General features: G+C 45.4%; 1 protein-coding gene across 3 annotated transcripts in view; it reads right to left on the bottom strand.

Moving 5' to 3' along the window:
- Positions 1–326: 326 nt before the first annotated feature.
- The window catches only part of LOC132395758 (patatin-like phospholipase domain-containing protein 2), a 32,602-nt gene continuing 6,431 nt past the window's right edge, over positions 327–26,497 (bottom strand). The window contains exons 4-8 of one of the 3 annotated variants that reach the window (XM_059972748.1): positions 13,905–14,108; positions 11,630–11,690; positions 7,144–7,311; positions 4,780–4,852; positions 327–3,103 (exon numbers count right to left, since the gene is read on the bottom strand). In XM_059972748.1, the coding sequence (XP_059828731.1) occupies positions 2,968–3,103; positions 4,780–4,852; positions 7,144–7,311; positions 11,630–11,690; positions 13,905–14,108 (642 nt within the window). In that variant the 3' untranslated portion in view covers positions 327–2,967. The remainder of the gene's footprint in view (positions 3,104–4,779; positions 4,853–7,143; positions 7,312–11,629; positions 11,691–13,904; positions 14,109–26,497) is intronic. The other 2 variants (XM_059972749.1, XM_059972750.1) reach the window with 2 other exon arrangements.

The raw sequence follows: 26,497 nt of genomic DNA, 5'->3' as shown, positions 1-26,497 counted from the left end.
AGGTCGCTGGAGAGATTGTGGAGGCATGAGTCATGGTCTTCCAGAAGTTCAGATTCTGCAATGGTTCCTGAGGACTGGAAAATTACAAATGGCACTCCTCTCTTTAAGAAGGGAGAGACAGAAGAAATTATAGGCCAGTTAGCTTGACCTCTGTGGTTGGGAAGATGTTGGAGTCCATAATTAACTCAGAATAGTTTCCTTTGGGGAAGTCTGTTGGAATTTTTTGAGGAAATAATAAGCACAGGATAGACAGCCGATTTTGTTTATTTGGATGTTCAGTAGGTGCCGCACATGAGGCCCCTTAACAAGGTAAGAGCCCATGGTATTACAGGAAAGATACTAGCATGGATAGAAGATAGGCTGACTGGCGGAATGCAAAGAGGTGGAATAAAGGTACCCTATTCTGGTTGGCTGCCAGTGACAAGTGGTGTTCCGCAGGGACAGTTTCTTTTCACGTTATGTGTTAATGATTTGAATGACGGAATTGATGGCTTTGTGGCCAAGTTTGCAGATGATACAGATAGGTGGAGCACGTGGACCATTGTGAGCAATTTTGGGCTGGTCTGAGAAAAGGTGCGCTGGCATTGGAGAGGTCCGGGGACGTTCACAAGAGTGATTCCAGGAATAAAGGGGTTAATGCATGAGGAGCATTTGATGGGTCCATGCCTGTACTCGCTGAAGTTTAGAAGTTTAGAAGAATGAGGGAGTCTCTCATTGAAACCTATTAAATATTGAAAGGCCTAGACCAGGGGTCGGCAACGTTTACCACTGAAAGAGCCAATATGGACCCATTTCCCACAGAAAAGAAAACACTGGGAGCCACAAAATGAAATAACACTGCATACAACGGTTTTTTTTTGCCTTTATGCTATGTATAAACAAACTATAATGTGTTGCATTTATGAAATTGATGAACTCCTGCAGAGAAAACGAAATTACATTTCTGCATGCAACAAAAACATTTTGAACTCCGAAAAAAAGACGTTGGGTTGAAGGTTACTCCGTAGGTAGCCTACCTTGGATCGAAGAATTAAAAGAAAGCGCGCACTGGCGCGCATTGGCAGTTGTGATGTATATTAATAGCGATAAAAAACACGTTGTAGCGGTGTGCTACACGCAGCGCTAAAATAAAGACTGCAGTCAAAGGTAACTTTATTCGAACTAAACAGCCTTGCTTTAAAGCCTCCCTCAACCCGTCCCCGTGGGCGCGGATGCTCCAAAAGACACGTACTCACAAACCCCCGTAGGCTATCTCCCTTAGTCGGAACGGTAGCTAATTGTGAGCCGGTTCGGATGTGCCAGGAAACGGTGTCTCCGCAAAGTTTTCATATTGTACAAGATCACCATAATCTTCAAATTTCGAATTACATTTCAAAAGCTAACAAACCACGGGGAGCCGCATCACAGAGATCAAAGAGCCGCATGTGGCTCTGGAGCCGCAGGTTGCCGACCTCTGGCCTAGACAGTGGATGTGAAGAGGAGGTTTCCTCTAGTGTGTGAATCTAGGACCAGGCTCTACGATCTAGATAACAAGTCAGCCATGATGGAATGGTGGAGGAGACTCGATGGGATGGGTGCCTAATTGTGCTCTTACGTTTTACAGTGTTATGGTCTTTTCATGAGGATGGGTTGACTGAACTAGGGCTTTTCTGTTTGGAGTGAAGATGAGAGGTAACTTGATGGCAAGTTGATTTTTCCCAGGATGGAAATGGCCAATATGAAGGGGCATAATTTTAAGGTGACTGGAGAAAAGTATAAAGTGAGTCAGAGATAGAGATATATATACACACATCTTTTACACAGAGAATGGTGGGTGTGAGCAACACCCTGCGGGGGATGGTGATAGAGTTAGATATATCAGGGACATTTAAATAACATCAATAGGCACGTTGATGATAAAGAAATGGAAGATCATGTGGGAGGGAAGGTCTAGATTGATCTTGGAGTAGGTTAAAAGGATGGCACAACATTATGGGCTGAAGGGCCTGAAGTGTGTTGTAATGTTCTGTGTTCCACGCAAGAGAGCAATCTGTCATTAAGGTGAGAGAGTCAGCACAGAGCATGTTCAAATATCTAGAGTAGGGCCTGTCTAACTTCTGGTTAGACAAAAGCACCAACCAACAAACCACACCAACATCCTGCCGAAAAAGCCTTTGTCTATTGTGTATAATATGTATAAAATCTACAGTAAATTGTATATACAAATATAATATTCATTATACAACTGGAATATTAAAGCAAGTAGGCGACACTGAGTATTTATAAGGCATTGATCAAACCACGCTTGGAGTATTGTGAGCAGTTTTGGACCCACCCCTTATCTAAGAAAATATGTGCTGTCATTGGAGAGGGTGAAGAGGAGGTTCACGAGAATGATTCCAGGAATGAAAGGGTTAGTGCATGAGGAGCATTTAATGGCTCTGGGCTTGTTCTCATTGGAGTTTAGAAGAATGAGGGGGGAAGCTCATTGCAACCTACTCAGACTGACAAGTCTGAGAAGAGTGGATGTTGAGAGGATGTTTCCAATAGTGGAGGGATCCAGGAACAGAGGGCACAACCTCAGAATAGAAAGGTGTCCATTTAGAACAGAGATAATGAGGAATTTCTTTAGCCAGATAAAGAGTGGTGAATCTGTAGAATTCATTGCCACAGACAGCTGTGGAGGCCAAGTCATTGACTATATTTAAAGCAGAGGTTGATAGGTTCTTGATCAGTCAGGGTGTCAAAGGTTACGGGGAGAAGGTAGGAGAATGGGATTGAGAGGGACAATAAACCAGCCACAATGGAGCAGACTCAATGGGCTGAATGGCCTAATTCTGTTTCTATGTCTCATGGGTTTACAGTCTAAATTACAGTGCTGGGGCTGTAGTGGAGTTGAGATCTAACTATAATGTTCAGACAAAGTCTGGATATATCTCCAAAAGGGAAAGAAATAATATGGCAGTAGTTCTTGGGAATGTATTGCTGTTAAATAGAACCAGTGGAAGTTTGATGGAATGAACAGCCTCCTTCTATGCTTAAGGTACTCTGTGACTCTGTGGTCCCACGGTCATCATGCTTAACTGTCAATGCTGATGGGATGCAGAGGAACCATCTTCTAACTCTGGTGGATGGGGAGACAAAGAGGAAAAAAAGTTATAACTTACTGTGGCAAGGTATGTTACAGAGGAAATGCATTGCCTGAAACCCTGGCAAGCAAACCCTCTACACTTATTAATTAATATATTAAGGTTGTCATAGCCAGGCATGGTTCCCATGACCTATTAAATGTGCCCAATGGCATGCGTCCAAATAGCCTCTGACAGCCAAATCCAGCTTCTGGCCTTCATGTGTGGCTTAGCTACTAAGCCCTGTGAAACCGTTTCTACTGATGGGTTAAGGGAAAGGTGGGTTACTGATGCCTTAAAACCATTCGCTTCGGGCACATGGGGCTCATCAGCTGTGGTTAGCAGTGAAATCATTCCCACTTCTCCATTAAGTCAGTGGTGACCCACAGGAGACCTGATAAAGTTGAAGTTTGATTTTGCCCAAGTTCTTCTCCACTAAGGTTGGGTGGAACAAAAACTACAGGCCATAGGTTCAGGGTGAAAGGTGAAAAGTTTAAGGGGAACACGAAGAGGGTCTTCCTCACTCAGAGGATGGTGAGGGTGGAACGAGCTGCCAATGGAAGTGGTAGGTATGGGTTTGATTTCAACTTTTAAGAGTAGTTTGGATAGGTACATGGATGGGAGGGTAATGGTGGGCTATGGTCCTGGTGCAGGTCAATGGGACTAGGCAGATAGTTTGGCACAGACTAGAGGGGCTGAAGGACCTGTTTCTGTACTGTAGTGTTCTATAGCTCCAAGTTCAAAGTCTACTTCTGTTTTGAGTGCACTACCATCTGAAGACGTTTAAAATCCAGGAGATTAAGGACATCAATGTTGACAACTCAAAGTGTTTCCAGCATTTTCAGTTTATGGTTCAGGTTTCTGCTATCTGATCCCCTCTACATAAACCTGTCCTTTAAAAGGGTTATATAAACTAACTCCACCATCAGATTTCTGAACAATCCATCAACTCCTGCACACTACCTCACTATTCATCCTTTGCAAAGGACAAAGTGCATTTATTATCAGAGTTTGCATACTATATACACCCTTGAGATTCCTCTCCTCACAGGCAGCCACAAAACTGAGAAAATCAATAGAATCCATTAAAAAAAAGACCATCAAACACCCGATAAAGTGCAAATAGTGCAAACAAGTAGAGTGAGCAAATAGCATTCAGAACTGAAGTTTATGAAAGTGAGCCCACAGCCACGGAGCCAAATCCAGGAGCCTGTTAGTTGCAAGTCACACCTTGCGCTGTACCGTGGATACAAAACAATAAACTTTAAGGCATACGTTAGTGATAATAAACATGATTCTGAGTACCGATAGGAGAGAGTGGGAACTCAGCATTGTCGAAATCAGTTGACAGATCAGTTGGTCCTCCAGACTGAAGCCTCACCGTGAGTGAATTGCAAGGAACACACTTAGCTACAAATATTTCATTATGCTTTACCAAACATGGCTTTATGGTAGCCCTGCTGACTGCATGTCTTACCAGAACTCTGGTTTAGCGGACCTTTGTGTCGATCGCGCAGAGTGGGTCAGTAAAATTGCTGCTGGACAAGAGCTTGGGAATTTCCAGAAGACCATTCAGTCCATCAGGCCAATGCTACCTTTCAGTAAAGATCAATACAAAAACGGCAGAGAAGGCTAACTCCTAAAGAAAGGTGATAAATACTGCAACACTTACCTCTGCATTGGGCGCAAGGCTAGTCTGCAGATGCCCAGGATACTAGTCTTCTTCACGCTTAGAAACCACAACACTGATAAAAACAGACGGACAATACAATTGAGTAACATCTCAACACAGCCCCCATCTCTCCAAACATCTCACTCAATGGTGAAAGAGACTGAAGAGTAGAATCAAAGGCCAAGGGAAAGTACATCGGGGGGGGGGGGGCATAAATGGAGAGAATTGAGGAGGAAGGCAAAGTGAGGGAATCAGGAGGGAGGATGGGGGGCCTATACAGCAGGAATGAAAGGGTTAATGGATGAGACAGTTTGATGTCTCTAGGCCTGTACTCACTGGAGTTTAGAATGGCTGGGGGTGTGGAAATCTCATTGAAACCTATCAAACATTGAAAGGCCTAGATAGAGTGGATGTGGAGTTAATGTTTCCTACAGCGTGGGATTCTAGGACCAGAAAGCACAGCCTCAGAATAGAGTGATGTCCATTTAGAACAAAAATAATGAGGAATTTTTTAGCCAGACAGCAGTGGAGGCCAAGTCATTGAGTGTATTCAAAGCAGAGATTGATAAGCTCTTGATTAGTCTGAGTGTCAAAGTTATAGAGAGAAGGCAGGAGAATGTGGCTGAGAGGGATGGTAAGTCAGCCACGATGGAATGGTGGAGCAGTCTTAATAAGCCAAATAGCCTAATTCTGTTCCTATGTCTTTTGGTCTTAAAACTACCGGGGAGATGAGATTGCACTGAGAGACACCATAGGCTGAACAGTCTCCTATATAGTTAAATATTATGGAATAGAAATAGGAAGAATGATATTAGGATCATTAACTACAAACCCTCAATTCCAAAAAAGGCCACATTCTATAGACAGAGCAACACCTTGTGTCAGTATCAGTTTTAACACAGTTTCACACCAGAAAGCTCTTCGGGGGAAATATCAAACTAAATTTAGCATGCAGCCACATAACTATTGGAACGAAGACAAAGATGGAGGGAACACACACCCGTCCTCATCAATGGGTCAGAAGTGGAGAGAGCAAGCAGTTTAGAGTTCTTGGGTGTCAACATCTCTGAGGATTTATCCTGGGCCTAACAAATTAGTGCAGTTACGAAGAAGACAAGTCAGCAGCTATACTTCATTAGAAGGTTGAGAATTCCTTTGTTACCAAAGACTCACAGATTTCTCCTGGAGAGTATGCTAACTGGTTGCATCACTGTCTGATATGGAGGGGCCACTGCACAGGATTGGAAAAAGCAGCTGAAAGTTGCAAACTCAGTCAGCTGTATCATGGACACCAGCCTCCTCAGTATCCAGGACACCTTCAAAAGGCGATGCCTCAAAAAGGCGGTATCCCTCACTAAGGACCCCCGTCACCCAGGACATGCCCACTTCTCATTGCTCCCATAATGGAGGGGGTACAGGAGCCTGAAGACCCACGCTCAACATTTCAGGAAAAGCCTCTTCCCCTCCCCCATAAGATTTCTGAACAGACAATGATCCCATGAGTACTACCTCACTATTTTACTCTCATTTTACACTATTTATTTGTGTTTATATTTCTTGTTGTAACATAGTTTTTTTTATATATATTGTGCTGTAATGCCACAAACGCAACAAATTTCACAACAAATGTCAGTAATGTCATAACATATAACCTGATACTGACTGGAATTCTGATCGCGAAGTGAATTAAAGTGGGGCCTCAGAGCTGGCCGCTGAAAAGGCACACCGGTTCAGAAGGAAGGTTCCAAAGGTAGATCCCAGAACAAGGGAGATATGGTATCAGGCCAGAACCACAAACGGCACAGAGCCTTGTGGAGATCTGAACAATTTTTCACGTACAACTGTGGATGGAGACTTCAGGGTAGTTGTCGTTAGGTTGTGACAGCTATGGACTCAAAGAGGCAATGGGATTTTATCCTGTGGAAAGGATCCTGTTGAAGTTGTATAAGATGTTGGTGAGGCCTAACTTGGAGTATTGTATGCAGTTCTGGTCACCTACCTACAGGGAAGGTGTAAATAAGATTGAAAGAGGGGAGAACAAATGTTATGAGGAGATTGGCGGGACAAGCATGTTAAGAGAAGCTTAGATAGGTACATGGATGGGAGTATAGTCCGGGTGCAGGTTTATGGGACTAGACAGATTAACAGCTAAGCACGGAGGAAGGGACACAGTGCCTGTTTCTCTGAGGTTGTGTTTGAAGACTCTGTGACTCTGAAGGTGGATATCTGGGATTAGATGTGTTCTGAATCCCAATTGCTAACTGGAGCCAGAGGGTCTCCAAAGTCCTGAAGATATGCACCTTGAACAAAATGAAAAGAAGTGATGTGACCTTCAAAGGATGGAGAAATATATGGAAATGATACCTTTAGGAATCCAGGCCTTGTGCCAAGAAAAACGGCCTTCCAGGGAACCAACATTGGAGCTCTCTTCAAGTTGCAGGCAGAGGTTCACAGAAAGACAGTGCAGACTCCTCTTACAATACCATTGGGATAAGATCTTGGCTATAACAGGGCGATCAAGAGTTAGCATATCTAAAAAATGAAACACAAGTGAAGAGATTGCTTTCTCCAAAACAGGATTTAAATACATTCAGAGATTGGAGGGGAAAGTACAGGCAAGAGAACAAACATAAGAGATTCTGCAGATACTGCAGGGGCACAATTGAGAGCATCCTGACTGGCTGCATCACTGCCTGGTGTGGGAACTGTACTTCCCCCTATTGCAGGACTCTGCAGAGAGTGGTGCGGACAGCCCAGCACAGCTGTAGATGTGAACTTCCCACTATTAAGGACGTTTACAAAGACAGGTGTGTAAAAAGGGCCTGAAGGATCACTGGGGACCTGAGTCACCCCAACCACAAACTGTTCCAGCTGCTACCATCCAGGAAATGGTACCGCAGCATAAACACCAGGACCAACAGGCTCCGGGACAGCTTCTCCCACCAGGCCATCAGACTGATGAACTCATGCTGATTTGAGTGTGTTTCTATGTTATATTGACTGTCCTGCTGTACATACTATTTATTATAACTGACACATTGCACATTTGAAGGAGACGTAACGTAAAGATTTTTACTCCTCATGTACGTGAAGGATGTAAGAAATAAGGTCAATTCAATTCAATACAGAGTAACGCACAAAATGCTGGAGGAACTGCATCTATGGAGAGGAATAAACAGTCAACGTTTCGGTCTGAGACCCTTTGTCAGGACAAGGTGGAGGGGAGGCAAGATCTCTTGCCCTGGGGGTATCCTGCTCTACGTTGGAGACATAGGTTGGGAGTTTGGAGATAATGGAGTCTGATGGGAGAGGAAGGTGGAGCATAGGTTAATATGAAGGAGAGGGGATCCAGTGGGAGGAGTGTGCAGGTGATGGAGAGACGCAGAGTGTGAACGAGGGGCTAGGTATCTTGTGAGAAACATCTCCACTACTAACAAGTCAGTGAGTCCCTGGTGGGTAAAGGCACACTTCAAAGATAAATCAAAATCAGCCTGAAGAAATTCTACATTATGCCTAAAACCCGAGAGGACATTGCACTCGATAGATACACCTGGAGGAAATCTGTCCAAGAGGGATCTGAGCTACATGTGAACGTCTCGGTTGTGCCGCAGAGAACAAGCGGCAGCTGTGGAAGGAGAGACTGAACAACAGGAAGACCCAGTCACTGACCACAGCTACAACTTGCTCTTGTCCGCGCTACAACAGAATCGGGCTCTACATCCACAAGGACCCAATAGACAACCCCTTAGGAGAAGATCATACCCGACTCGAGTGATTGATCTATGACTACTAACACACTAAGAGCCTTTCTTCAGTGCAAACGTGTGACAGAAATTCCTTTTCATCTCTGTTTGAAATGAATGCCCCTCAGTTCTAAGGCTATGCTGTCTGGCCCTAGACTCTTCTACTATAGGAAATATCCTCTCCATGTCCACTCTATTGAAGCCTTTCATTATTCCATAGGTTTCAATGAGATCCCTCCTCATTCTTCTAAACTCCAGTGAGTACAGGCCCAGAGTCATCAAATGTTCCTCACATGTTAACCCTTTCTTTCCTAGGATCATTCCTGTGAACCTCCTCTGGACCCTCTCCAAAGCCAGCACATATTTTCTTAAACAAGGGGCCTAAAACTACTCACAATACTCCAAGTGAGGCCTCACCAGTGCCTTATAAAGCATCGACATTACATCTTTGCACTTATATTCTAGTCTTCTCAAAGTGAATGCAAACTTTGCAATTGCCTTCCTCACCACGGACTCAATTTGCAAATTAACCTTCAGGAAATCCTGCACAAAGACTCCCAAGTTTCTTTGTGCCTCCCATTTTTGAACTTTCTCTCCTCTTAGAAAACAGACTACATCTTTATTCCTTCTACCAAAGTGCATGACCATTCACTTCCCTACACTACGCTCCAAATACCACTTCTTTGCCCATTCTCCCAATCTGTCAACATCCTTCTACAGACTCCCTGCTTCCTCAAAGCCACCTGCCTCTCCATGTATCATTGTATCGGCTGCAAACTTGGCCACAAAGCCCTCAATTCTTTCATCCAAATTGTAACGTGAAAACAAATCCAAATAACGTGAAAAGAAGTGGACCCAATACCAACCCCTGTGGAACACCTCGTCACCAGAATAGACCGCCTTTATCTTCTGCTAGTAGGCCAATCTTCTACCCATACTAGCAGGTGTACCTAATGAAGCAGACAGTGAGTGTATAACTCAACATTAAATGGCCAGTGAGAAGGCAGTGGTGAGCCCTCGGTCTGAACTGTGGCACAAGACGGAGACCCACAATTTTGACCAGTGTGTTCCTGTGGCCTTTGCACCTTTGGCCGAGGTCACAGGGTCAGGTGTGGTGTTGAAGGTGCCGGTCAAATCATAATTGTTCAGACAACTTCACAGCATCTCAGCAACTAATTGTTCATCAGAATTCCTCTTCCCACCCTGTCTCTTGCAAAAATGCTATCTCCTTCTCACAATTCCTCCATCTCTGCTACGTCTGCTCTCAGGATGAGGCTTTTCATTCCAGGACAAAGGAGATGTCTTCCTTTTTTAAGCAAAGAGGCTTCCCTTCGTCCACCATCAACTCTGCTCTCAAACGCATCTCTCCCATTTCCCGCACATCTGCCCTCACCCCATCCAACCGCTACCTCACTCGGGATAGGGTTCCCCTTGTCCTCACCTACCACCCTACCAGCCTCATATAATTCTCTGTAACTTCCACCACCTCCAACTACCAAACTCATTTTTCCCTCCCCCCCTCTTTCTGCTTTTCACAGGGATCGCTCCCTACGTGACTCCCTTGTCCACTTGTCCCCCCCCCCCCCATCCCTTACCACTGATCTCCCTCCTGGCACTTACCCTTGTAAGCGGAACAAGTGCTACACCTGCCCTTACACCCCCTCCCTCACCACCATTCAGGGCCCCAGACAGTCCTTCCAGGTGAGGCGACACTTCACCTGTGAGTCGGCTGGTGTGGTATACTGCGTCCGGTGCTCCCGGTGTGGCCTTTTATATATTGGTGAGACCCGACGCAGACTGGGAGACCGTTTTGCTGAACACCTATGCTCGGTCTGCCAGAGAAAGTAGGAAGACCCAGTGGCCACACATTTTAATTCCACGTCCCATTCCCATTCTGATATGTCTATCCATGGCCTCCTCTACTGTCAAAATGAATCCAAACTCAGGTTGGAGGAACAACACCTTATATACCGGCTGGGTAGCCTCCAACCTGATGGCATGAACATTGACTTCTCTAACTTCCATTAATGCCCCTCCTCCCCTTCTTACCCCATCCCTAACGTATTTAGTTGTTTGCCTGTTCTACATCTCCCTCTGGTGCTTCCACCCCCCTTCTCCCGAGGCCTCCCGTCCCATGATCCTTTCCCTTCTTCAGCTCTGTATCACTTTCGCCAATCACCCTTCCAGCTCTTAGCTTCATCCCACCCCCTCCGGTCTTTCCCATTTCGCATTTCCCCCTCCCCCCACTACTTTCAAATCTCTTACAATCTTTCCTTTTGTTTAGTCCTGACGAAGGGTCTCGGCCCGAAACGTCTACAGCACTTCTCCCTATAGATGCTGCCTGGCCTGCTGTGTTCCACCAGCATTTTGTGTGTGTTGTTGCAACCTAATGTCTTGACTTTGTACTCAACATCCTGACGGACAAAGGCCAGCATGTAAAACCCTTCTTCACCATGCTTTCTACATCAGAAGCCAAGCCTGCTTACCCTCTCAACCTTCACTGGGAAGTATTGGGTCAAGTCCTGTACGGGTTATGTGATGACACGGATATGTGAGAGAGCCAAGAGTAGCTAGAGAAAGCAAGCCAGCAGATCACCTTATATTCCATCTGGATAGCCTCCAACCTGATGGCATAAACATTAATTTCTCCAACTTCCTCCTCCCCACTCCCCTTCAATTCCCCACTTTTAACTCTTATCTCTTCTTCTCACCTGCCATCACACAGTCCACACTGCTTTTCAGTCAAATTCCTTCCTCTTCAGCCCTTTACCTTTTCCACCAATCACCTCCCAGCTTCTTACTTCGTTTCCCCCCAACTCCCCACTGCCACCCACTCACCTTCCCCCTCACCTGATCTCACCTATCACCAGCCAGCTTGTACTCCTTCTCCTTCCCTCCACCCACCTTTTTATTTGGGCTTCTTCCCCCTTCCTCTCTAGCTCTGTTGAAAGGTCTGTGCCCAAAACATCGACTCCGTATTCCCCTCCGTACATGCTGCCTAACCCGCTAGGTTCTTCCATCAGTCTGTCCTCTTTGCTCAGCAGAATCTCGTGTAGAAACAGATAAATCATATCAAGTTTGTGTTTCCGACAGGAATCTGTACTCACTGTTTGCCAGCAGGTAGAGCAGGGTGTCCCTGTATCCATTCCTGAGGAACTGATGCAGCACCTAAAAGAGAGGTGATGATACTGAGATCCACTCTCCAGCTCCCTTCCCTCTCCCCGAGCGCGGTCAGGGGCATCACAGCAGGAAGCGATGATCCAGAGTCCAGGGAGAGGGGCATTGGGGGCAGGGAACTCACAGACCACAGGCTGATTTGGGGGTTCTAACCCCTGGAGAGTGAGAAAAGAGGGTTTATATGAGATTGGAGATTGAGATAAGGACTGGGAGTAACCTGCTGAGTTATGGGGGCGGGGGGGGGGGGGAGCATGAGATAGAGATAAAGATAGTGGAGGGGGGGAGAAAGAGGTTTAGAGAGAAAGAAGGATACAGAGCGGGGAAGAAGTGGGGAATAGAATGAAGGACAGAGAGAGGGGATAGAGAGAGAGATGGAGGATATGGAGAGTTCTAGCAATGCAGGGGAAGACATGGTGTTTTGTCTTTCTGGGGAGCAGCAGGGAAAATTCTGGAGAGAGGGAGCAGGGACGTTCAGCATTCAATACAGGGAGAATGGTGACATAAATCCACGAGCCAAGATGAGGGTGTAGAGAATTCCAGGGGCAAGGGTGGGGTGCACAGCATTCTGGGGGTAAGATGAGGGGTTACAGCATTCCAGGGACCAGATGGGGGGGGGTACAGCATTCTGGGGAGAAGATGGAGGGAGTACAGCATTCTGGGGAGAAGATGGAGGGAGTACAGCATTCTGGGGAGAAGATGGAGGGAGTACAGCATTCTGGGGAGAAGATGGAGGGAGTACAGCATTCTGGGGAGAAGATGGAGGGAGTACAGCATTCTGGGGAGAAGATGGAGGGGTACAGCATTCTGGGGAGAAGATGGAGGGAGTACAGCATTCTGGGGAGAAGATGGAGGGAGTACAGCATTCTGGGGAGAAGATGGAGGGGTACAACATTCTGGGGAGAAGATGGAGGGGTACAGCATTCTGGGGAGAAGATGGAGGGGTACAGCATTCTGGGGACAAGATGGAGGGAGTACAGCATTCTGGGGACAAGATGGAGGGAGTACAGCATTCTGGGGAGAAGATGGAGGGGTACAGCATTCTGGGGAGAAGATGGAGGGAGTACAGCATTCTGGGGAGAAGATGGAGGGGTACAGCATTCTGGGGACAAGATGGAGGGGTACAGCATTCTGGGGAGAAGATGGAGGGAGTACAGCATTCTGGGGACAAGATGGAGGGGTACAGCATTCTGGGGACAAGATGGAGGGGTACAGCATTCTGGGGAGAAGATGGAGGGAGTACAGCATTCTGGGGAGAAGATGGAGGGAGTACAGCATTCTGGGGAGAAGATGGAGGGGTACAACATTCTGGGGACAAGATGGAGGGGTACAGCATTCTGGGGAGAAGATGGAGGGGTACAGCATTCTGGGGAGAAGATGGAGGGGTACAACATTCTGGGGAGAAGATGGAGGGAGTACAGCATTCTGGGGAGAAGATGGAGGGGTACAACATTCTGGGGACAAGATGGAGGGGTACAGCATTCTGGGGAGAAGATGGAGGGGTACAGCATTCTGGGGACAAGATGGAGGGGTACAGCATTCTGGGGACAAGATGGAGGGGTACAGCATTCTGGGGAGAAGATGGAGGGAGTACAGCATTCTGGGGAGAAGATGGAGGGAGTACAGCATTCTGGGGAGAAGATGGAGGGGTACAACATTCTGGGGACAAGATGGAGGGGTACAGCATTCTGGGGAGAAGATGGAGGGGTACAGCATTCTGGGGAGAAGATGGAGGGGTACAACATTCTGGGGAGAAGATGGAGGGAGTACAGCATTCTGGGGAGAAGATGGAGGGGTACAACATTCTGGGGACAAGATGGAGGGGTACAGCATTCTGGGGAGAAGATGGAGGGGTACAGCATTCTGGGGAGAAGATGGAGGGGTACAACATTCTGGGGAGAAGATGGAGGGAGTACAGCATTCTGGGAAGATGGAGGGGTACAGCATTCTGGGGACAAGATGGAGGGGTACAGCATTCTGAGGAGAAGATGGAGGGGTACAGCATTCTGGGGACAAGATAGAGGGGTACAGCATTCCAGGGACAAGATGGGCTTGTTGTTTGCTGTCTGTTCTATGTCCTCTGAAGGGCCAATGCTGTGCTGTCTGTTCTATGGAAGGATATAGCCTCCCTCTTGGAAGTGGTTGCTGGGGGCTTTGGGGAGAATAGGGTGTTCCTCCCAAACCGAGTGCCTGATGGAGAGGGATTACCTTGGAGCTGGGAGGGAAGAATGCCCTGGTTATACGATACATGTTTTCCGGGATGAGCGCGTAGCTGAATTTGGCAAAGTTGTAGAAGAAGCAGTCAGCAAAGACACTGGGACAAATGTCCACTTCGCCGGTGAACGGGGAGATGATGATGGTGTTCTTGTCGTACAGAGGCAGGTTGTTGGTTAACCCTCCGTCAATGTAGTGCTGACAAAGGAAAACATAGGTTTTAACATTCCTGTGCATGGGTTCTTAACGCCTCGGCCTGCCTGTCAAACTAGGTGGTGGGATCTGAGGACTCCCAACATCAATCAGGCAGGAAAAATCATTGCAGGTGCCACTTATCCTGAGAACTGCCTTTTCCAAAAGCTCCCTTCTGTCCACTCACTGGCCAGACCGACAGCAGGGGAGCCAAGTGACCTCTGTGGCTGCACGGACAGGGCCCACGTCCTGCGGTGTTGCCTGTTACAGTCGCCCAGCAAGGAGGTGCTCCGGCGGAGTCAGTGTGGGAGAGAGCTGGAGACTGTGCTGCGTTGGGGAGCTGGCGTCTCCCGTCGACACTCCTCTCCAGTGGAAGCCGAGTTGGACGGCGTTCATCTGCAGCTGCCCTGCTTGATGAGAAACTGCTGCCCCATCTGTCTGCAGGCCATGACACTCAGGGTTGGGCAAGATATATACACTTTATTATGACTGATTGTCTTTTCTTCTATCATAACTATGTGCAAGATGTGCTGTGTCGATATATGTACTGTGTTTTGCACCTTAGCCCCAGAGGAACATTGTTTTGCTTTATTTCTGTGTACTATTGAATTACAAACCTAAACTCAAAAGGGATGTTAAAACAAAAGCTTTGCACCACTTTAAAAGTTTCTTCCCCCAGGCTGTTAATCTGATCACCCATTCTAGTTACATACCACTAACTCCCTCTAACTATTACCCCTATCACTGCACTGTAAACAGCTTTTATAATGTCCTTTACATTGTAAATACATGCTGGTATTTATACTCTGGCCACATTATTGGGTACACCTGTACAACTGCTCGTTAATGCAAATATCTAATCAGCCGATCATGTGGCAGCAGCTCAATGCATAAAAGCATGCAGACCTGGTCAAGAGGTTCAGTTGTTGTTCAGACCAAACATCAGAGTAGGGAAGAAATGTGATCTAAGTGACTTTGACTGTGAAATGATTGTTGGTGCCAGACGAGGTGGTTTGAGTATCTCAGAAACTGCTGATCTCCTGGGATTTTCACGCACAACAGTCTCTAGAGTTTACAGAGAATATTGCCAAAAATACATCCAGTGAGCGGCAGTTCTCTGGGGGAAAAGAAAACACTTTGTTAATGAGAGAGAGGTCAGAGGAGAATGGCCAGACTGGTTCAAGGTGACAGTGACTCAAGTATCCCCGTGTTACAACAGTGGTGTGCAGAAGCATCTCTGAACACAACACATCGAACCTTGAAGTGGATGGGGGACAGCAGCAGAAGGCCACGAGCATACCATACAGAAATACATTCAGTGGCCACTTTATTTGGTACATACTGTAACCAAACAAGACAATGAATGCACCTATTTTTGTATATTTTATTCTATATCCATCCTTTATGCTCCAACTTTATTTTGATATAGTGTAATTCCTTTCTCTTTATAATAGTTGAATGATGATTTTTGCTGCATGTCATACCCTGACCAACCCACCACAGCAAACCTCTAACAGATGCCAATGTAATCTCTGGAAAAGTTTGATTCAAGATGGAGGCACGTCTAGTTGCAGTGACCACTCTGGCTCCAACCTGAAATGGTGAATGAGGTTGAACCTTGTGTACTTGGATTTTCAGCAGGCATTTGATGAGGTGCCGCATATAAGGCTGCTGGACAAGATCAGAGACCATGGTATTACAGGCCTCTGGCTGATTGGCAGGAGGCTAAGAATGGGAATAAAGGGGGCCCTTTCTGATTGACTGCCAGTGACCAGTGGTGATCCACAGAGGTCTCTGTTGTGACTGCTTCTTTGTACATTATATGTCAATAGTTTGGATGACAAAATTGATGACTTCGTGGATGATATGAAGATAGGTGGAGGGGCAAGTAGCATTGAGGAAGCAGAGAGGCTACAGAAGTACTTGAACAGATTGGGAGAAGAAGTGGCAGATGGAATATGTTGTTGGGATGTGAACGGTCATGTACTTTGACAGAAGGAGTAGAAGCATAGACTATTTTCTAAATGGACAGAAAGTTCAAAAATCCAAGGTGCAAAGGGACTTGGGAATCCTTGTGCAAGCTTCCCTGAAGGTCAACTTGCAGCTTGAGTTGGTGATGAGGAATGCATGTTTGCATTCATTTCGAGAGGAATATAAAAGCAAGGATGTAATGTTGAGGCTTTATAAGGCACTGGTGAGGTCTCACTTGGAGTATTGTGAGCAGTTTTGGGCCCCTTATCTGAGAAAGGATGTGCTGACGTTGGAGAGAGTTCAGAGGTGGTTCATGAGAATGACCCTGGAAATGAAAGGGTTAATGTATGAGGAGTGTTTGATGGTTCCGGGCCTGTACTCACTGGAGTTTAGAAGAATGAGGGGAGGGATTTCATTTGAATGTTGAAAGGCCTACAGAGTAGATGTAGAGCGGACATTTTACATAGTGGGGGAGTCTAGGGCACAACCTCAGAATGGAGGGATGTCCATTTAGAACAGAAATGTGAAGGAATTTCTCCAGCCAGAGGATGGTGAATGTGTGAAATTTGTTGCCACAAGCAGCTCTGAAGGCCAGGTCACTGGGTGTACTTAAGACAAAGTTGGTAAGTTCTTGATTAGGTTATGGGGAGAAGGCAGGAAAATGGTTTGAGCGATCAATCAATCAGTCATAGTGAGCAGACTCAATGGGCCAAATGGACTAATTCTGCTCCTATGGCTTACGGTCTTTACATTCCGTGTCTTTTTCTGCACTACGTGTCTCTGCTAAACATTGCTAAGTGGGGTGGGTGGTGCTTGTTCAAATGAGAGAGGGAACATCATCAACTAGTGGTCATCTTGCCCCAGTGCCAGAAGAAATCAAGGGGCTCCAGATTCAACAATGAGGGCTCGAGGCCATTTGCAAGGCTACCACTTCTCATCGGTCTACCATACTAGGGGCACAAGACATTTAGGGGACAGTGGTAGGGGATGTTGGCTCTCCAGTTTTATCCATTCTCCATATCTATTGTTGAAGAGGGCTTTGTCAACACAGTACATTCTGCAGATTCTGGAAACCCAGAGCAACAGAGTCAAAATCTTGGAGGAACTTGGATCAGCAAATTTGCTGATGATACAAAGATTGGAGGTGTAGTGGACAGTGAGGAAGGTTTTCAAAGATTGCAGAGGGATTTGGACCAGTTGGAAAAATGGGCTGAAAAATGGCAGATGGAGTTTAATACAGACAAATGTGAGGTATTGCACTTTGGAAGGACAAACCAAGGTAGAACATACAAGGTAAATGGTAGGACACTGAGGAGTGCAGTAGAACAGAGGGATCTGGAAATACAGATACATAATTCCCTAAAAGTGGCGTCACAGGTAGATAGGGTCATAAAGAGAACTTTTGGTACATTGACCTTTATAAATCAAAGTATTGAGTATAAGAGTTTGAATGTTATGGTGAGGTTGTATAAGACATTGGTGAGGCTGAATTTGGAGTATTGTGAGCAGTTTTGGTCATCTAATTACAGGAAGGATATTAATAAGGTTGAAAGAGTGCAGAGAAGGTTTACAAGGATGTTGCTGGGACTACAGAAACTGAGTTACAGAGAAAAGTTGAATAGATTAGGACTTTATTCCCTGGAGCATATAAGAATGAGGGGAGATTTGATAGAGGTATATAAAATTATGATGGAGTGAATGCAAGCAGACTTTTTCCACTGAAACTAGGGGAGGAAAAAAAGAGGACATGAGTCAAGGGTGAAGGGGGAAAAGTTTAAAGAGAACATTAGGGGAGCGGCTTCTTCACACAGAGTGGTGGGAATGTGGAATGAGCTGCCAGATGAAGTGGTAAATGTGGGCTCACTTTTAACAATTAAGAAAAACTTGGGACAGGTAAATGGATGAGAGGGGTATGGAGGGATATGGTCCAGGTGCAGGTCAGTGGAACTAGGCAGAAAAATGGTTCAGCATAGCCAAGAAGGGCCTAAGGGCTTGTTTCTGTGCTGTAATGTTCTGTGGTTCTATGGTTCTAACTCAGTTGGTGCGGCAGCATCTTGGACAAGAATAGGCAGTCAACGTTTCAGGCCGAAACCCTTCATCAGGACTGGAAAGGTAAGGAGAAGATGCCAGAATAAGGAGGTTAAGGGAAGGGAAGGAGTACAAGGTGACTTGCCAATCGTGATGAAAGGTCTTGGCCCAAAACATTGACTTATTTTTTTGTTTATTTAGAGATAAAGCGTGGAACAGCCCTTCCAGCCTAATGATCCGGCACTGCTTAGCAACCCACCTATTTAACCCTAACCTAATCACAGGACAATTTACAACAGCCGGCTAACCAGTATGTCCTTAGACTGTGGGAGGAAACCAGAGCACCCGGAGGAAACCCATCTACTCACGGGGAGAACATACAAACTCCTTACAGACAGTAGTGGAAATTGAAATCTGAACTCTGACACCCCGAGATGTAATAGTGTCACGCTAACTGCTATGCTACCACGGCAACTGTTCGTTCTTCTCCATTGAAGAGGGCTTCGCTGTGTTGAGTGGGCCAGAAGGGCTTTTTGAGAATCTTGATCCTAGGAGGCCACTCGGTGATTGTTTGAAGAATCTGAGTGATATACTATGCCACTTTATGGATGGTTAACATTACAATATTTATTTCAACCTAAATGTCAACTATATACCACTCATCTTTTGGGGTAGCAGCCAAAACTCTTGGCACTGGCTCCCTATTAGGTATCTGCCCCAATAATTGAAGTTTCATAGAAATAGTTAAAAAGGTATATAAAAAAAGACTAACTACCATTTAACTGAGTAACAAATTATGTATTTAAATGAAATATCTGGAACATAGAGCATTACCAGTGTTACTGGTGGTTGTCCATCATATCCGACGATGACATGAAACGACAATGACATCACAGCTGGGGTCTTCCTTGGTTCTAGTGAATGCCCACTGTGCCTCACACCATGCCCTTTGCTCTCAGTGGAGTGCTGCAGAACCAGCTTCCTGGCCATTGGATTTCACTGGCGATCTCATCCGCCCAGTCCACCTTAGCTGACTTCACATACTGGGACGGCATGGCCCCATCTCTCTGGGGTATGAGAGCTACTGGCCACCCTGTCAAAACGGTGTACCGGCGTGTGGCCGCTCTTGTATGCAAACACCTTCTTGGAGCCACAGGTGGGAGCTGATTTTCCAGTGGGGACCAAAGGTAACATTCAAGCTGATTGTTGATACCTTCAAATGCTTTCCAACTTGAAGTGGTGAAATTGTTTGACTTTTACTCTCTGCTATTTCTGGCCAATCCATGCATCAGTGCTTGAAACCACAGTGAGCAAAACAGTTCTGCATTGTCTTAACTATTTCCTTCTTGCCAACTATCAGTGACAAAATCGCTGCTTCTTAAACACACGCAACTGACACTATTTAAAAACTATTCACTCTAAGGTGTATAAGATGATGAGACGCATTAATCGTGTGGATAGCCAGAAGCTTTTTCCCAGGGCTGAAATGGCTAATATGAGGGGGCACAGTTTTAAGGTGCTGGGGAGTAGGTACAGAGGAGATGTCAGGGGTAAGTTTTTCCACACAGAGAGTGGTGAGTGCGTGGAATGAGCTGCCGGTTATGGTGGTGGAGGATAAAATAGGGTCTTTTAAGAGACCCTTAGTAGGTACATAGAGCTTAGAAAAGTAAAGGGTTATGTGGTAGGGTAATTCTAGGCAGTTTCTAGAGTAGGTTACATGGTCAGTACAGCATTGTGGGTCGAAGGGCCTGTAATGTGCTATAGATTTCTATGTTCCTAGCACAGTGTAGTATCTAACAGCCATACGACGTGTAGGCAACTGACACTCATTAAAAACTGGCAACAGTTTCCTGTCGCAATTAAGTAGCATAATCTCCCAAATAAACAAAGGGAATCCTAGCTATTTTCTCAATTTAGATTAGATGACAGAATTCAGCCTGATCTTGGCAATGGGCCCAGTTTATCAGGCAGGCCCTACAATTGGACTGATCGAAAGATTGGAAGCAGGATTCAAGGGGTGTCTAATTGAACAACATACTAAGCTCAGGATGTCCTGATTACAGCTCAAGGGCTGTCAAACTGAAATACCGAGCAATTCCCCTACCCATCTTATGCCCTTCATTACAACATTGCATGTTACCCATCTAACCAAACAATACATTCAATTAATCTCAGGCTAAACTATATAATTTATCGTATTTTATTGATGGAAACAACATGGCAACAGGCCTTTCTGGCCCAACAAGCACACGTCACCTGATTACACCCACATTACCAATTAACCAACCAACCTGTATGTGTGGAAACCAGAGCACACGGAGGAAAACAGAGGTCGTGGGATGAACGTACAAACTCCTTACAGACAGTGGTGGGAATTGAACTATGTCACTGGTGTGGAAAAGTATTACACGAACTGCTACACTACAAGTCCAATTTCAAGTGATCTGCTTATGCCAAGTGCATGCAACTGCACAGCATTCAACACTATAATTCCCTCCAGGTTTGACAAGAAGCTCAGAGACCTCAGCCTTGACCCTACCTTGTGTAGCTGGATCCTGGACTTCCTGTCAGATCGCCGGCAGGTGGTAAGAGTGGGCTCCCTCAACTCTGCCCCTCAACACAGGTGCCCCTCCGGGCTGTGTCTTAAGCCCCCTTTACTCTCTGTATACCCGTGACTATGTTGACACCCACAGCTCCAATCTGTTAATTAAATTTGATGACTAGACTACATTGATTGGACTCATCTGAAATAATAACAAGGGACCCTACAGAGAAGTCATCTCTCTGACACAGTGTTGTCAAGAAAACAACCTCTCCCTCAATGTCACAAAAAAAGATTGGCTGTGGACTACAGGAGAAATGGAGACAGGCTCACCCCTATTGACATCAATGGATCCGGGATTCAGAGGATAAACAGCTTTAAGTTCCTCGAAATAAATATCACCAAGGACCTTACATGGTCTGTATACATCAGCTGTGTGGTGAAATGCACAACAGTGCCTCTTTTACCTCAGATGGTTGAGAAAATTTGGTATGAGCCCCTAAATCCTAAGAACTTTCTACAGGGATACAATTGAGAGCATCCTGTCTGGCTGCATCACTGCCTGGTATGGGAACTGTACATCCCTTAATCCCAAGACTCTGCAGAGAGTGGTGCGGACAGCCCAGCGCATCTCTAGATGTGAACTTCCCACTATTAAGGACATTTACAAAGACAGGTGTGTAAAAAGGGCCTGAAGGATCATTGGGGTCCCAAGGTCACCCCAACCACAAACTGTTCCAGCTGCTACCATCCGGGAAACGGTACCACAGCATAAAAACCAGGACCAACAGGCTCCGGGACAGCTTCTTCCACCAGGCCATCAGACTGATTAACTCATGCTGACCCAACTGTATGTCTATGTTATATTGACCATCCTGTTGTAAATACTATTAATTACAATTAACATAATTGCACATTTAGACTGAGACATAATGTAAAGATTTTTACCCCTCATGTATGTGAAGGATGTAAAAAATAAAGTCAATTCTATTCAATTCAATATATAACACATACACCAGCATACTGGGGAAGGCCAACATGAACAGCATCTTCACCACGATAAAGCTACACCAACTCCAACGGAGATAGGTCATGTCATCCGGATGCCTAACTCATGTCTCCCCAAGATGATCCTATACTCCAGTTGAAGGATTTTCAGTGAGTCCCTGGTGGGTAAAGGAACACTTCAAAGATAAATCAAACTCAGCCTGAAGAAATTCTACATTATGCCTAAAACCCGAGAGGACATTGCACTCGATAGATACACCTGGAGGAAATCTGTCCAAGAGGGATCTGAGCTACATGTGAACGTCTCGGTTGTGCCGCAGAGAACAAGCGGCAGCTGGGGAAGGAGAGACTGAACAACAGGAAGACCCAGTCACTGACCACAGCTACAACTTGCTCTTGTCCGCGCTACAACAGAATCGGGCTCTACATCCACAAGGACCCAATAGACAACCCCTTAGGAGAAGATCATACCCGACTCGAGTGATCGATCTATGACTACTAACACACTAAGAGCCTTTCTTCAGTGCAAACATGTGACAAGATGCATTCTGCTTCTCACCTCCATGAGCGTTTAGGCAGTTACATGTCCTTCAGAGACTCGACGATCAAAGTTCAAACTAAAGTCATTATCAAAGTGCACATCTGGTGCTGTATACTACCTTAACGTTCATTTTCATGGAGGCATTCACAGCAAATACAAAGAAAACAATAGGATCACAAGACAAGACAAAGTAGCAGAATTAGGCCATTCAGCCCATTGAATTTGCTGCACCATTCCATCATGGGTGATTTATTATCCCTCTCAACCCCATCCTCCTGCCTTTGACACTCTGAATAACCAAGAACCTATCAACCCCTGCTATAAATATACTTGATGACCTGGCCTCACCAACTATCCATGGCAATGAATTCCACAGAAACCACTCTCCGGCCAAATAAACTCCTTCTCTTTTCTAAATGGACATTCCTCTATTCTGAGGCCCTCCTCCATTATGGGAAACATTCTTTCCACATCCAGGCCTTTCAATATTCACTAGGTTTCAATGAGATCACACCTCATTCTTCTAAATTCCAGTGAGTACAGGCCCAGAACCATCAAACGCTCCTCACATGTTAACCCTTTCACACCCAGGATGATTCTCATGAACCTCCTCTGGACCCACTCCCATGCCAGCACATCTTTTCTTACACAAAGAGCCCAAAACTGCTCACAATACTCCAACTGCAGTCTGAACAGTGCTTTGTAAAGGCTCTGCATCAAATCCTTTCTCTTATATTATAGTCCTCTTGAAATGAATGCTATTATTGCATTTGCCTGATTTACCACCAACTCAGTCTGTAAGGAATCCTGCACAAGGACAATCCAGTTCCTTTGCACCTAAGATTTTTTAATTTTCTCCCCATTTAGAAAATAATTTATGCCGTAATTCCTTCTACCAAACTGCATGACTTAAAGTTCCTTTCACTACATCTGCCACTTATTTTTCCCATGCTTCCAATCTGTCCAAGTCCTTCTGCAGATTCTCTGCTACCTGCCCTCCATCTATCTTTGTATTGTCTGCAATCCTGGCCACAAAGCCATCAATTCCATAGCATTAAGAAGGAAAAGATGGAAGCTTCCCGATCCTCTAACTTACCACTGTTTTTTGTTATATTATATGCCCCCTCTTTGGCTTTTATGTTGGCTTTGACTTTTCTTGTTAGCTATGACTGTGTCATCTTGCCTTCAGAATACTTCTTCCTCTTTGGGATGTATATATCCTGTGCCTTCTGAATTGCTTCCAGAAATTCCAGCAGTTGCTGTTCTGCCATCATCCCTGCCAGAGTTCTTTTCCGATCAATTCTGGCCAACTCCTCTCTCATTCCTCTGTAATTCCCTTGACTTCACTGTATACTGATACATTTGACTTTAGTTTCTCCTTCTCAGATTTCAGGCTGAATTCTATCATATTATGATCACTGTTCCCTAAGGGCTCCTTTGCCTTAAGCTCTCTAATCAATTCCGTTTACTTGCACAACAACCTATCCAGATTAGCTGATCCCCTAGTAGGCTCAACCATGAGCTTCTCAAAAGAGTCATCTCATTGCCACTCTAGAAATTCCCTCTTGTGGGATCCAGCACAAACCTGATTTTCCCCAATCTACCTGCATATTGGAATCCCCCATGACCGTCGTAACATTGCCCTTTTGGCATGCATCTTCTATCTCCCACTGTCATTTTTAGGCCACATCCTTACTACTGTTTTGGGGTCTGTATACAACTCCCATCAGGGAGTTTTAATCCTTGCGGTTCCTTAGCTCTACCCACAATGATTCAACACCTTCCATCCTTTCTTAATGATTTGATTTCATTTTTTACCAACAGAGCAACGCCATCCTTCTGCCTTCCTGCCTGTCCTTTTGATCCTTGGACGTTAAACTTCCAACCAAAATCTGCTTCCAGCCATGATTAAGTGGTGTCAACAACATCATACCTGCCAATCTGTAACTGTGCTGCAAGTTCTTCTACCTTATTCCGTATTCTGCATGCACTCAAATATAACACCCTTATCACCATTTTTGATTTTTTCCACCTTTTCCATTGCAACTCATCTGGAGTTGACTGCAAATTTGTGCTATCGCCAACTTCTCCTTGCTCGCAATCTCACTACACATTGCCTCTGTTTGTAAACCAACTACCCCATCCTCAGCTCTATCACTCCAGTTTCACCCGCCAAAGTAGTTGAAGCCCCGCTGAACAAGTCTAGCAAACCTGCCCACAAGGATATTGGCCCTGCTCAGGTTCAGGTGCAAGTCATCCCTTCTGCGCAGGTCGTACCTTCCCCAGTGTTCCATAACTCTGAACCCCTGCCCCTGCACCAGCTCCTCGGCCACACGTTCACCTGCCAAATCATTCTATTCTTACCCTGACTGGCATGTGGCACTGGCAGCAATCCAGAGATTACTACCCTGCAGGTCCTGTTTTCAGCTTTCTTCCTAGCTCCCTAAAATCTCTCTTCAGGACCTCTCCACCTTGTCCACCCATGTCATTGGTGCCAACATATTGTTATGTGATGAACAGACCTGATGGACAATGGGGTACAGAGTTAACCATCCCCCCTGAGAAACACGAACTATTACTGTTGCTATGCTGACCATGAAAAAGAGAGACGGAAAAACAAGCAAGAACATCAGCGACAGATAAGAGAGAGGGGGAAATTGCTGATTAACCGCATTGTGACTCCTTTTTGAATTATTTACTGTTTCGCTGCAAGGACAATAGTTTGCCCATAAACATTCCTCAGTGGACTGAAGGAGTGGCCTTATTTGATGGACACAGTCATTTAGGAGTGATGGATAGCTGAGACCCCGTTAGTGGGGATAAAAGACAGGTCTGGAGAGACACCCTCCGGACACGCCAGTGGACACTGATTGAGTGTTGGAACCCACAAGAAAGGTGGGGGCTTTGAAGACCGAACCAGGAGGTCGGTCAGTAAGGCTATCAGTGTAAAAGCAGGGCCAGTGGGGACTTGTGTGTGTGTCCACTCATGCCAGAGTGACAAGTCCACCACAGAAGTACGGTCTGGCTGAAGACCAGAGGGGTCATAACTGAATGACCACACCGATACGATGGATTAAGAAAGCAAAGAAAGGTTTGCCTGACTGTAGCTGTTACATCTCACTCTCTCTCTCTCTCTCTCTCTCTCTCCAGCGATTACAATACAACAACCATAACTACATCAGCACTCATGAACTGAACTGAACTTTATATTCTATGACAATTAATTTACCCCTAGACATCGATAGAGCTTGTTTATTATTGATTATTATTATTCCTACACTTTTAGGTTTATTACTGCTAACTGGTTTTATATGTATATTTGCATTATTGATATGGTTATGCTTATTTTTATTAATAAACACCTTTAGTATAGTACCACCAGACTCCAACGAATTCTTCTTTCTCTGCTGGTTAGACACCCGGTTACAGGGTACGTAACAAGATATCATGACTTCTGGCTGCTCACCCTCCTCCTTTAGAATGCCACTGACCCAATCCAAGACATCGCTGACTCTGGCACCAGGGAGGCAACATACCATCTGGGTGTCTCTATCACGCTCACAGAATCTCATCTCTGTTCCTCTGACTATGGAAGTTAAGCAAGGAATGAGTAAGGCTAAAAAGGCCAGGAATTGTCCTTGGCGCAAGGCACTTTACATGTATATTGATATCAAGGTGATAGCTACTGGATGCCCAATTCACATGTCCCCAAATAGATCCCCTATTCCCAGTTGAAGGGGGGTCACCCACCAATAGACAACCCCTTAGAAGAACATTCTACTCGACTCAAGTGATTGCACTACACACAGATGGTGGGAAGAGGAAGATTAATATTTATGTGCACATTAGTAATGGAAAAGATTAGCTTCATATTCTAACTCTACAAAATTTTGGAGAAGAAAGTTAAGGGAACTTGACAACTTGACTAGTGGGGCAGCCGTTACTGATGTGATCATCGTACTGCCCATGTGTATTCGCAGCTCAATGCTCAACTCATTCATATTTATTCATTGAGAAGGTCGTCAGATGGATCTGAGTCTGTGAAAAATACAACAAAATCCAAAACACAGCAAAGTCAAAAGCCCTTTTGAAGAGGGTAGGAATCAGTTTACAGCGATCTGCAGCTCATTTTCACGCATGCTTTAACACAAGGGGATACTGTAATCATGAGTATCTCACATGACTAGGAACATCACAACTAAAGCAAAGATTGTTAGTTTAAAAACAAAATGCAACCCAGGCCCTTCATGATGATTAATAAAAACTGTAAGGAGTCTGTACGTTTCCCCATAACCACGTAGGTTT

This window comes from Hypanus sabinus, chromosome 6 (genome assembly GCF_030144855.1).
Source record: "Hypanus sabinus isolate sHypSab1 chromosome 6, sHypSab1.hap1, whole genome shotgun sequence".
In the NCBI taxonomy this organism is placed as follows: Eukaryota; Metazoa; Chordata; class Chondrichthyes; order Myliobatiformes; family Dasyatidae; genus Hypanus; species Hypanus sabinus.
The sequence above is the reverse complement of the archived record's forward strand: the minus strand, read 5'-3'. Positions and strand labels throughout refer to the sequence as shown.